The sequence below is a fragment of the Myotis myotis genome, unplaced genomic scaffold (assembly GCF_014108235.1).
Source record: "Myotis myotis isolate mMyoMyo1 unplaced genomic scaffold, mMyoMyo1.p scaffold_m19_p_11, whole genome shotgun sequence".
Taxonomy (NCBI): domain Eukaryota; kingdom Metazoa; phylum Chordata; class Mammalia; order Chiroptera; family Vespertilionidae; genus Myotis; species Myotis myotis.
Genome location: NW_023416315.1, coordinates 12,260,665 through 12,273,820, shown reverse-complemented (window position 1 = coordinate 12,273,820; position 13,156 = coordinate 12,260,665). Strand labels below are relative to the sequence as shown.

Here is a 13,156-nt window from a genome sequence, read left to right as displayed (position 1 = left end):
AGTATCCTTAGTTGATGAGTGAAAATTACTTTTTACAAAAGAATCACAGCTAATGATTAGAGGAATAATAAAAATTGAAAATCACTCTTTTTATGATCTCTGATAAAAAATAAAGTAAAATAAAATAGATGGATGAAAAAGGAGAAAGGGTTAAGAAGTACAAATTGATAGATAAACAACATCATGGAGATGTAAAGTACAGCCTAGAGAATATAGTCAATAATCCTATCTAATAAAAGAGAAACATGGTAATTAGCGTATGACCGCTACCCTTCCCATTGGTTAATCAGAGAGACATGCAAATTAACTGCCAGCCAAGATGGCGGCCAGCAGCAGGACAGCTTGAAACTAACATGAGGCTTCAGTGACGGAGGACTCCAACGTTCCCCGCCTGCCTTGCCGGCCTCTGAGCTTGCAGTTTAAGAAACATTATAACAAATATAGAAGCTAAACAAAACCCCAGAAACCTGCTTTCAGCAAGCCCTGGATCTCAGAGCTGGAGTTGATACAGAGTTTCGATTATAGAACGCAAACAAACCAGATACCTTCTTTCAGCAGGAGAGGCCTCAGAGCTGGAGCCAGTGCTAAAGCTGGCCCAGAATAAAAAAAAGAAAAAAGAAAAAAAGGAGCAGTTGGGAGCTTCAGTCAGCCTGAAAACAGCCCTCAGCCCTTCACCCAGACTAGCCAGGCACCCCAGTGGGGACCCCCACTCTGAAGGGTGTGTGACCAGCTGCAAACAGCCATCATCCCCTCACCCAGGCTGGCCAGGCACCCCAGTGGGGACCCCCACCCTGATCCAGGACACCCTTCAGGGCAAACCAGCCAGCCCCACCCATGCACCAGGCCTCTATCCTATATAGTAAAAGGGTAATATGCCTCCCAGCACCGGGATCAGCGGAGCCGCGAGGCCTCCCAGCACCGGGATCAGAGTGACAGGGGGCAGCGCCCAAACCCCCTGACCGCCCTGCGGCTCTGTGTATGACAGGGGGCGGGGCCACAACCTCCCTATCCACCTGCTCTGTTCGTGACAGGGGAAGGCACCCCAACCCCCTGATCAGCCCTGCTCTGTGCCTGATGGGGGGGAGCTCCCCAACCCCCATGATGGGCCCTGCTCTGTGCGTGACATGGGGCAGCGCCCCAACCCCCTGACTGGCCCTGCTCTGTGCATGACAGGGTACAGAGCCCCAACCCCCCTGATGGGCCCTGCTCTGTGCGTGACAGGTGGTGGCGCTCGCAACCAGCCCATCGACCCTGCCTTGAGTGTGACAGGGGGCGGTGCCCCAACCCCCCAATCGGCCCTACCCTGAGCGTGACTGAGGGTGGCATCAAAACCTCCCAATCTGCCCTGCTCTGTGCATGACAGGGGGCGGTGCCCCAACTCCCCAATCGGCCCTGCTCTGAGCCCAAACAGGGGCTGCACCTAGGGATTGGGCCTGCCCTCTGCCACCTGGGAGCAGGCCTAAGCCAGAAGGTCGTTATCTCCTGAGGGGTCCCAGACTGCGAGAGGGCAGAGGCCGGGCTGAGGGACCCCCCTCCCCGCCGAGTGCACAAATTTTTGTGCACCGGGCCTCTAGTATTCTAATAAGTATGCATGATGTCAGATGGGTACTAGATTTATTGGGGAGATCACTTTGTAAGTTATATAAATGTCTAATCATTGGGTTGTACACCTGAAACTAATATAATATTGTACATCAACTCTAATTTAAAACATAAATAATTAAAATGGGAAAAATTATTTAAACTCTCAACATCCTCATTTTTGATATAGAAATAATAACAACAACCTTATTGGGCTGCTGAAAGGCTGAAATGAATAGCAGTGCTTTGAGCAAAGCAAGCATATTCCTTTGTTGAACCCTCCCCAATACAGCCTCCAGGGGTAGATAGTTGCCATATCTGGGTTTCCATTAACCTCCTAACACCTCTCAATCCAGATATTAACTATCATTTACATATACACATTACATAAAAATATTCTTTGTACTAGAGGCCCAGGGTCCCTAGCGGCTGCCAGCTGCCAGCTGGGTACTTCCTCCCTTCCCCCGGCTGCCTGCCACCACCAGGGGTCTCCCTTCCTTCCCCTGGCCCTGCCCCCTGGTTGAACTCCGAAAGGAACTCCTGGTCGAGTGAACAATTTGCATACTATGCTTTTATTGTATAGGATTATATACATTTTATGTTATAAATCTCTGAGAATCTATTTTTAGAATTAAATAATTATACCAAATAACTTTTCCCTGTACTTACTTTATGCTCTATTCTCCAAATCAAATTATAGTTCTTCAGTGATAAAATGAAAACATATTACTTTTGTAATTGCAAAGTTAAATGTTAATCTGTATTTTGACATATTTTCCACATTAAGAAGGCGATAGATATTTTTAATACCTGAGTCTCCACACCCTGCTCCAGGAGGCGCTTAGCTTGATTTTCCACTTCAAGTCGAGCTCTTGCAATAAAAAGTAGATCATTTTCTATTACTTCAATTCCAGAAAGATCTATTCCTTGAGAAAGATAATCTATTTAAAAAAACACACACATTTAAATATTTCAATGTCAGGTACATATCAAAATATCAAAGCGTCATGTCTAACTTGTTCTAAGTACTATGAATTTGCTGCGGCACACTACTCCATTTCAAAATCTGTATTCTAAAATATAAGTATTTTTAAAAATATCCAAACCTTTTCTGCTCAATAAATATTTTATTCCAGAGCCAAAGGTTCCAAATAAGGGAGTTAGTAAAGCAAGAGTAGAAATTATGATTATCATAAATTCAAAGTAATGTGAACAGATTATATAAAAAGTAGTGTCAAATTTATCTTAATGCAAGTAAATAACCTGATGATCTTTAAAAATTTTCAATTTGCAAGACTGCTTTAAAAAAGTACTCTATAGTAAGATAGCATTTGAAATAAATGTCCAACATTTGGAGAATGATTAACAAATTATGAAAAAAACTTAGCATGCTTCCTGTTTACAGGATTCGTGTAGTTCTAATAGTTACTTACACTAAAAAAAAATTCATATTACTGAGTGAAAAAAATTACAAAGAGAACTTAATGCTATATACTATAAACTTTATTTATAGTATTTATACAAAGCAAGAAGTGTAAAAATATATATACCAAAATGTTCATAAAAATTGTCTCTGCATATTTAGAGTTTGAAATTTTTATTATTAAATTTTTTGGCTTAATCTTAGGCATATGTAAGGTAACTAAAATGCTACAAATAAAGGTTAAGGTTTCATTAAGTATCTTAGACACCATTCTAAAATTCTTATTTTCTACTTTATTAAGATAAATTATTTATAACAAAATTGATTTATATAGAGGACTTCGTTTTCTAGGTACTCAATAAAATATCAAATGTGTTTTTCACTGCATTCCCTTAATTAGAATTTTTAAATTTTAAGTCATTAAAATAATCCCTAACTCCTACATATCATCCGATCTTATTTAAATTGGGTCACAATTACTACCTAAGTCAGTGATGGCGAACCTACGACACGTGTGTCAGAGGTGACACACAAACTCATTTTTTTGGTTGATTTTTCTTTGATAAATGGCATTTAAATATATAAAATAAATATCAAAAATATAAGTCTTTGTTTTACGATGGTTGCAAATATCAAAAAATTTTTATATGTGACATGGCACCAGAGTTAAGTTAGGATTTTTCAAAATGCTGACAGACCGAGCTCAAAAGGTTCGCCATCACTGACTAGGTGAAAGTACATTAAAGCATCCAGTATAATACAAACTGCTTAGCAGCACTTGAATGTCTGCTGATTGAACACCTTATCGTTAGTTCTACCCAAGAGGACAAAAGGAAATGGCATAGTAGTTATTGTTAACTGTACTTTAACCATGACAATTTTTTTAAAAAATGTATATATCTAAAGGGATATCTGCCTTACCACAGTGGAAAGAAAATACCTATAAATCATTTGGGTTCATAATTTACTCTCTAGATGATCATAGTTAAGTGATATAGTTTCATTTGGCCTCATTTTTTAAAATCTATAGTACCAATAATTTAAAAATCATGCCCTACACAGGCACTAAATATTAAATGTCAAGTATAATTGAAAAATAAAATTTAAAAAATTTTAAAATAAATTTATGCCCTACATAATTCTTAAGACTATCATTAGAATAAAAATAAATTAATGAATGCCAAAATATTTTATATACTTATCTACTTCCACTAAGTAAATGTGGGATGGATTATAATCCATGGAAAAATTTTTAAATCTGATATTTAAAATTTTATTTTTCAGAGAATTTTGAGAAAATTCTATTTGACCGCAGTGTGGTAATGATCAGTGAGGAAATGCTATGTATACTCTGAAAACACATACTAGAACACATAGAACCAAACTGGACATACAGTCTATAGAAAATATTATTTTTCTTTGAAGCTGGTTATAAACTTGTTTCTTTTCTATTTGTTTCCTATAGAAGAAAAATATCACAATTAAGTAAAAACAAAGAAAGAAAAGCACCATGAGTAAGAGATAGGGATGGTTTCTAACTTTACCTCTACCATATGTTTCTGAATTGTATAAGTCTTACAATCTTTGGTACCAGTTACTTCATTTGAAAATTAAAGATCCAGAATATTTAAACCCTAAGGTATTTTCCAGTTATAAATTCATAGAGATAAGTAAAGCCAAAAGTTGCTTTATTCTTATGAATGCTGACCTATAACTCTGAAGACACTTTAAATCGTTCATTCAACCCATTTATTGAGTATCAATCATTTATAAGTCACAAACACACAGAAATGAATAGGATATAAATTCTGACCACAAGTAGAAAATCTAAAATAGAAAGAAAACCCTGACCGGTTTGGCTCAGTGGATACAGCATCGGACTGCAGACTGAAGGGTCCCAGGTTCAATTCTGGTCAAGGGCATGTACCTTGGTTGCGGGCACATCCCCAGTAGGGGGTGTGCAGGAGGCAGCTAGTCGCTGTTTCTCTCTCATGGATGTTTCTAACTCTCTATCTCCTTCCCTTCCTCTCTGTAAAAAATCAATAAAATATATTTTTTAAAAAATAAAATAAAATAGAAAGAAAAAGCACAAAGTTAACTTTGAAAGATACATTGAACAATACAATAAAATGTACATTATTCCAGGTGCTATGGGAACAAAAGAAAAAGTAAATGCTATTAATGTCCTCACAGGGTCTACAATCTAACAAGGGAGAAACAAATATAAATAATTAATCCCAATACTTTTTAAAAATAAAAATGGCACATATCACATGATCTAATCACTTCCCTCTCCCACTTCCTTCCCCTTGCTTATCAACACTATATTTTTAATCATTTACTCTAAGAAATAACCTAAAGACAAGCTAGATTTAGAGTACAAAGGGTTCTGGGGGCCGTGGGGAGGGGGGGTTGGAGTGAGAGTCATATTATTTTCTGATTATTCTGCAAACCTGCTTTTCAATGGGTAGGGGGGAAGTAACAGAAAACAAATGTAGCAACACCACCTCACCCCCTCTCCACAAGGGGAATGGAGGGATAACACTCAATTTTCCCCTCCTGTTTATCTGTCATACAATCATTATCAGTGTTCAAGTTTTTTTTTACATCTGCTCTTGCTCTCTGTGAAACACATCTAGGGATTGGAGCCAAAAACTTCAGATGATAATGGTGATTCCAATAATAAAAACTGTACTTTTTGAAGACCTGGCATGTGGAAGGCATTAAATTAGGCACAAAATGTGTATTTTTTATTTTAATGTATGCATCTATTATTTATAGTATTTTAAACAACCTTGCTAGAAATATTAACAAATTATGAACAAATTGATTCTGATGGCTGGTCTTAAAAGTAATGTAGGGCATGAATTTAATTTTAAAAAATTTTAATTTTCCCTCTTCCACCTCCATCTATCCCCTCCCCCAAAATCACCACACTGTTTATCCTAAGTGTTTCTGCACATAATAACATAGTTCAATATACATGTTGCAAAAACAAACAAAAATGAAACAGAAAAAGCTCTAGTTATAGCTAGATATTTATGTCCTTTTTTCAATAATTGATAGATAAGGCACACAGAAAATCAGTGAGGATATCTATAAAGAATATCTATAGACATGACCAAATTTTTATAATTGGTAGATGTAGGTATGGGTAAAGAGTATTTATTCACTTTATTATTTGTTTTCAATTTTTCTCTAGTATAATATTTTTCAAAATAATAAGAGGGAAAATCCACTGAAGTACAGAGAATATAATACATGAAATATAGTTTTTATACATTTTTATCATTGATTGATTGATTTTTACAGAAAGAGGGAGGGAGGGATGGAGGGGCGGAGGGTCAGAGGGAGGGAAATATCGGTCAGTTGTTCCACTCACTCATTGGTTCGACCAGAGATCAAACTCATAACCTTGGTGTAGTGAGAGGACGCTCCAAACAACTGAGCTTCCCTGCCAGGGCATAAATACAGTCTTTTTATTCTGGTAACATCAGGTATTGTTAGTACCTTAAAAAGTCCTATTATTTCCAAATACTGACTTAAATAAAGGTCAACCTCTATACATAGAACTTAAAGAAATGTTATTTCAACCAGTAAATGTGGGTTTGCTTTAACATTTTATTATAAAAATTTCAAAAAAGAATATAAAATGGTCAAATGAGACCACAGTACCCTATTACTGAGTTTCAACAACTCTCATCATTTACCAATCCTATTTTGTTTATACCCCAAACTCCACTGTTTGTTTGTTTTGCTGAAGCTTTTTAAAGTAAGTCTCAGAAATCAGATTTATTACCGCCATATACACTTTAGCATAAGCATTAAAATATCAGGTGAAAAAAGAATCATCAAGGAGAATATGTCAAGTGAAAAAACCCAAGTGTGCTACAAAAATAGCTGTTTTATGGTTAAGTTGAAAAATTAAGCATAAGGAAATGAGAGAAAACATTCCTAGGATAAAATAAAATTTAAGACAGCAAAATATGCCAGGCTCCAAACCATGTTGGCAATCCAAAAATAACTGATCACACACGCACACACTTAAAATGGAACCATCCAATCCACTGGGGATATAATCTAAGGATATTGAAACTAATAATGATAACATGAGTATAGTACTGAAGGCAAGGACATATACTAAAAGGCAATAGTGTTGGTGTAACATTTTAGTTAACCAAGGACTCCCTCCCCCCCCCACCCCCACGGCCACACACACACAAAAGGTATTCAACATAGTACTGGAAGTCCTAGCCAGAAGAATTACGTAGGAAAGGAATAAAAGACATCTAAATTGGAAATAAATAAATAAAATTAGTTCTGCTCACAGACAAATGATCGTATATAAAAAAACCACTAAAGATTCCACACACAAAAAAATGTTAAAAATAATAAATGAATTCAGGAAAGCTGCAGGATACAGAATTAACAAATAAAAATCACTGCCTTTCTATACAATCACAATGAACAATCTGAAAAGGAAATTAAGAAAACAATCCCATTTACAATAAATAGCATCAAAAAGAATAAAATACTTAGGAATTAACTTAACCAAGAAGACAAAAGACTTGTACTCTGAAAACTAAAGAACACTGCAGAAAGAAATTAAAGATGACATAAAGAAATGGAAAGATATCTGATGTTCATGGATTAGAAGAATGAAATAGTTAAGATAAAATATTACTCAAAGTGATCTACAGATTTAATGCAATCCCTAGTGAAAATCCCAATGGCATTTTTTGCAGAAACAGAAAAGGTCATCTTAAAATTCATATGGAATCTCCTGAATAGCCAAAACAATATTGAAAAAAAAGAACAAAATTGAAGGTCTCATACTTCCTGATTTCAAGAAAAACTTATTACAAAGCTACAGTAATAAAAACTATGATGCTGGCATAAAGACAGATATATAAACCAGTGGAATAAAACAGAGAGCACAAAATAAACCTTTGCATATATGGTCAAATGATTTTTATCAAGATTAGGGTACCAAGACCATCAAATAAGAAAGGATAGTGTTTTCAACAAATAGAATTAGGAGCACAGAATATCTACATGCAGAAGAATGAAGTTGGGCCCTCACCTTATACCACATACAAAAACTAGAGGCCCAGTGCATGAAATTCATGCACTGGTAGGGTCCCTAGGCCTGGCTGGCGATCAGGGCCAATCAGGTTCCCCGCTCCTCCTTCCCTCACTCCCTCAGCACCCTGCCACTGCTGCTGGTAGCCAGCTATGTTCCATGCTGCCTCCTGGTGGTCAGCACACATCATAGCCAGTGATCGAACTCCCAATCTCCGAAACTCCCGAGGGGACAATTTGCCTATGAGCCTTTTATTAAACACAATTATCTCAAGCCCTGGCCTATGTGGCTCAGTTGTTTGAGCATTGCTCCATGCCAGTTTGATTCTTGTCCAGGGCACATACCCAGGTTGTCTGTTCGATCCCTAGTTGGGGTGCATATGGGAGGTAACCAATTGATCGATGTTTCTCTCTTTTCCTTCCTCTGTCTCTAAAATCAATAAAAACATATTTTTAAAAAAGAAACTGGAAATAGATTTTAAAAAACAATGATCTTAAAATGGATTAAAGGCCTAAATAAAAGAAAGAGCTAAAAGTATAAAAATTTTCAGGGGAAAAAAAACACACACACCATAAAATAAAACTTCATGACCGGATTGGACAATGATTTCTTGGATATGACTTCAAATACATAGGCAATGGAAGTAAAATTGACAAAACTGGACTACATGAAATTGAAAACTTCTATGCATCAAAGTATACAGTGGAATAAAGTGAAAAGGCAACCTACAGAATGGGAGAAAACATTTGCAAATCATATATGCAAAAAGGGGTTATTATTCAGAATATGTAAAGAACTCCTAAAACTCAACAACAACAACAACAACAACAACAAAAACCACACAAAACAACACAAATAACTCAATTTTAAAATGGGCAAAGCACTTGAGTAGACAGTTCTTCAAAGATGAAACACAAATGGCCAACAAGCATATGAAAAGATGTTCAACATCATTAATCACTAGAGAAATGCAAAATCAAACCATGAGCTAGCACCTCACACCAATTAAGATGGTCACTATAAAATAAAATAGTTAGTGTTGGAGAGGATGTGGAGAAATTGGAACCCTTAGGCACTGGGGTAGGAATGTAAAATGGTGCTGCTGCTATAGAAAACACCATGGGAATTCCACACAAAAATTAAAATAGAATTGCCATATGATCTGGCAATCCCATTTCTGGTCCTACACTCAAAAGAACTGAAAACACAATCTTGAAGCCCTGGCCAGTGTGGGTCAATGGTTACAACATCAGCCCACATACTGAAGCATTGTGGGTTCAATTCCTGGTCAAGGGCATGTACTGGGGTTGCAGGTTCAATCCCTGTCCCAGGTCAGGGAGCATGTGTTTCTCTCACATGGATGTTTGTTTCTTTTTCTCTTTTCTCCCCCTTCCTCCCTTCCACTCTCTCTAAAAAAATCAATGGAAACAATATCCTCTGGTAAGGATTAGCCAAAAAAAAAAAAAAAAAAGAAAAGAAAGAAAAGAAAAGAAGAGGAGGAAGAAAATACAATCTTGAAGAGATATTTGCAAACCCATGTCCACCATAGCATTATTCACAATAGCCAAGAGATGGAATCAACCCAAATATCCACTGACAGATGACTAGATAAGGAAAATGTGGTGTGTACATAGAACAGAATACTATTCAGTCATAAAAAAGGAAATCCTATTACATGCTACAACATGGAGGTAACTTGAAGACATTATGCTAAGTGAAATAAGCCAGCCACAAAATGACAAATACTGTATAATTTCACTTATATAAGGTATCTAAAGTAGTCAAACTCATAAAAACACAGTGGTTGCCAGGCACTGGGGGAGATGAAAATGAGAAGTTGCTGTCCATTTGAGTACAGTTTTAGTTTGTACAATCCTGTAAACACAGTGAACACTATGAAACTATAAACTTAAAAATGGATAAGATTGTAGCTGTTATGTATGTTTTTACCACAACTTAAAAAAAAAAAGTGCTGAAGAGAATATGGAAAAACTGGAAACCTTGTGCATTGCTGGTGGAACTATAAAATGGGGCAGCATCTGTGGAGAACAGTTGGGCAGTTCGCCAAAAGATTAAACATAGAATTACCATGTGATTCACCAAATTTTAAATTAGTATATACCCAAAAGATTTGAAAGCAGGAACCTGAACAGATATTTGTACACTGATGTTCAGAGCGGCATTATTCACAATAAAGGATGGAAGCAACCCAAGTGTTCATCAAAAGATTAATGGATAAAAAAATGTGGTTTAAATGTATAATGGGCTATTATTCAGCCTTAAAAAGGAAATTCTGACATATGCTTCAAGGTGGATGAACCATGAAGACATTATACTAAGTGAAATAAATAAGCCAGTCACAAAAGGACAAGTATTGTATAATTCCACACATATTTGGTATCTGGGGTAGTCAAATTCATAGAGACAGAAAGTAAAGTGGGGGAGGAGGGAGCAGGGAGAATTGACAGTGTTGAATGGGTAGAGTTTCAGGTTGGGGAGATGAAAGGTTTCTCAAGAGTGATGGTGGTAATGGTTGAACAACTATGTAAAAGTACTTAATGCCATAAGTGCTATACACTTAAAAATGGTTAAACTGGCAAATGTTGTATGTATATCTACACACACACACACACACACAAAGAAAAAATACCTTTCTTTCCTTTTTCTGTGTGTGTGACAGTGGTTTATTTGAGAAATGCAAGAACAATGAGTAAGGGAGCAGGGGAGCAAAATCAATAAAAAAGGACATAAGGAAGGATATTTTATCAAGCCAGCTCCATTGTAGGTGACTAGAGCTGAATGTCTCAGAGACACTTTGGGAAACAGTGCAGAGCCTATACCTGAGTTACCCACCAGGGAGCAAGGGAGCTGGGGTATGTGTCCCCCAGTACCTGTCAGCAGTGGTGAGGACTGCTCCCTGGCACTTGTGTCCCACTGCTCGAAGGCACGGTGGTCTTCCATGGCTAACGGCAGTTAATGGAAGGCCTTGCTGGGGATGTGTGCTGGGGACTGGCAATGTCTGCTCCATGCAGAAACCAGCCTGCAGTGCTCCAGAAGGAAAGTCAGTGAGTGTGGCACATAAAGCCTGTGGGGACATCTGAGAGGAAGAGAGGGACCCAAATTTTTCTATTTTAAAGTTAATGTTAGTATTAAACTTATATTGCTTAAGCTTTTAGATATTGTTTATTTTTGTTTGCAAGGGAGGTTGAATGAGGGTATAATGAAAATGGGTTGTACTTTACCAGAATCTGAAAAACTGGGCGAAAGAGAAAGTGCTGGGCCAAAATGATATTTTTAAAATGAGATAGGCTGGGGAAAAGGAGGAGAGGACAAGAGGAGGAGGAAGAGCAGAAGGAAGAGGAGGAGAAGGAGAGTCAGTATCCAAGTTTCATAAAGTGAACTGCAAAGGGAGAGGTTATGGACAAGGGACAAGGAAAGAGGCCGATGTGTCTGCTGGGAACGAGCTCGGTCTCTAGCTCTCTGAGCTCAAATTTGTATTTGCAGCCTCAACCTCCCCCATGAATTCCATATCTTACATATCATCTCCTCTTGGACAGCTTAACAGGCAACTCAGACCTAGCTGGTTTGACTCAGTGGATAGAGCATCAGCCTGTGGACTGAAGGGTCCCGGGTTCGATTCTGGTCATGGGCACATGCCTGGGTTACAGGCTCGATCCCCAGTAGGGGGCATGCAGGAGGCAGCCAGTCAATGATTCTCTCTCATCATTGATGTTTCTACCTCTCTCTCCCTCTCCCTTCTTCTCTGAAATCAATTTTTTAAAAAGTATCTCGAATTTAATATAGCCAAAACTAATTATTTCCTGCATAAACCTTCTCCTCCCTCAGTACTGTCCGTATTAGTAAACAGTACCATATATGTATTTATTTGACAAATTACACCATAAAATGTTTTTGTAATCTCATTGAGAACAGAAATTTGGCTATTTTATCCCTAATGCTTACTGCGATATCTAGGACATAGGAGAACATCTATAAATACTTGTTTGAAATAATTATCAGAAAATTAAATGTCTTAATTCTTTTTTAAAACTTTTTTTAATATATATTTTATTGATTTTTTACAGAGAGGAAGGGAGAGAGATAGAGAGTTAGAAACATAGATGAGAGAGAAACATCGATCAGTTGCCTCCTGCACAACCCCTACTGAAAATGTGCCCGCAACCAAGGTACATGCCCCCGACCGGAATCGAACCTGGGACCCTTCAGTCCGCAGGCCGATGCTCTATCCACTAAGCCAACCCGGTTAGGGCAAATCTGTCTTAATTCTAACCTTTTCTGCAGAAATCAATAAGAGAATTAAAACTTCTAATAGCTATAAGACAGTCTAGTTTTAGTCCTTCCTCCAGGTGAAGAAAAAAAAAAAAAGCAAAGAAGAGTATGTATATTAGTGTACTCAGTAAGGAGCAGAAAGAAAAAAAGGTTAGAAAGACAGGGAAGAAAACAGTAGTTTTCTTTATTAATTACACATACACACACACACACACACACACACAATGAGCAAATTTATTTGTGGCCATTATCATGATAGACTACTGACCTGGTGCACAGATTTGTGCACACTGAAAGGAACTTAGTTAGAAGGTGGCTGGTGGGGTGGGACTTGTCAAGACGGGCCGGACACACCCTGGAGCCAACCTCCCATGGTCCCTCCCTGGCCGGCCACACCTGGAGTGGCACTGTGGCTCAAAGGGCATCTGCAGAGTGAGTGGGGTCCCTACGGCAGGTGGGATCCCTCGGCTTGGTCTGCGGGAATCAGGCTGAAACCGGCTCTCCAACATCCCCCAAGGGGTCCTGGAGTGAGAGAGGGCACTCTACAAAGTTACTGTCACAAAGGGTGTGCAACGCAAATGCAAGTGTGCAGTAAACCAGATTTGGGCCAACAGTGCCCCAGCAACAACATAACCCACAGCCGAAGATGGAATCATGTGGCCCCGTGAGGAATCGGGCTTCCTCCTCTTTGGTTCTGGGGTGCGTCACCCGAGAACCGCTGCTGCCAAGTCACTGCACTTGGCAGCCTCCTACGTTCAGCATCTGCCCCCTTGTGGTCA

General features: G+C 38.2%; 1 protein-coding gene across 4 annotated transcripts in view; it reads right to left on the bottom strand.

Annotated features, from left to right (window-relative positions):
• The window catches only part of COG5 (component of oligomeric golgi complex 5), a 193,512-nt gene that overhangs the window by 97,419 nt on the left and 82,937 nt on the right, over window positions 1–13,156 (bottom strand). For 3 of the 4 annotated variants that reach the window (XM_036327523.1, XM_036327526.1, XM_036327525.1), the window contains one exon: window positions 2,392–2,522. In XM_036327523.1, coding sequence (XP_036183416.1) covers window positions 2,392–2,522 — 131 coding nt within the window. Of the gene's footprint in view, window positions 1–2,391; window positions 2,523–4,398; window positions 4,649–13,156 lie in introns of those variants that run through there. The other variant, XM_036327527.1, reaches the window with a different exon arrangement.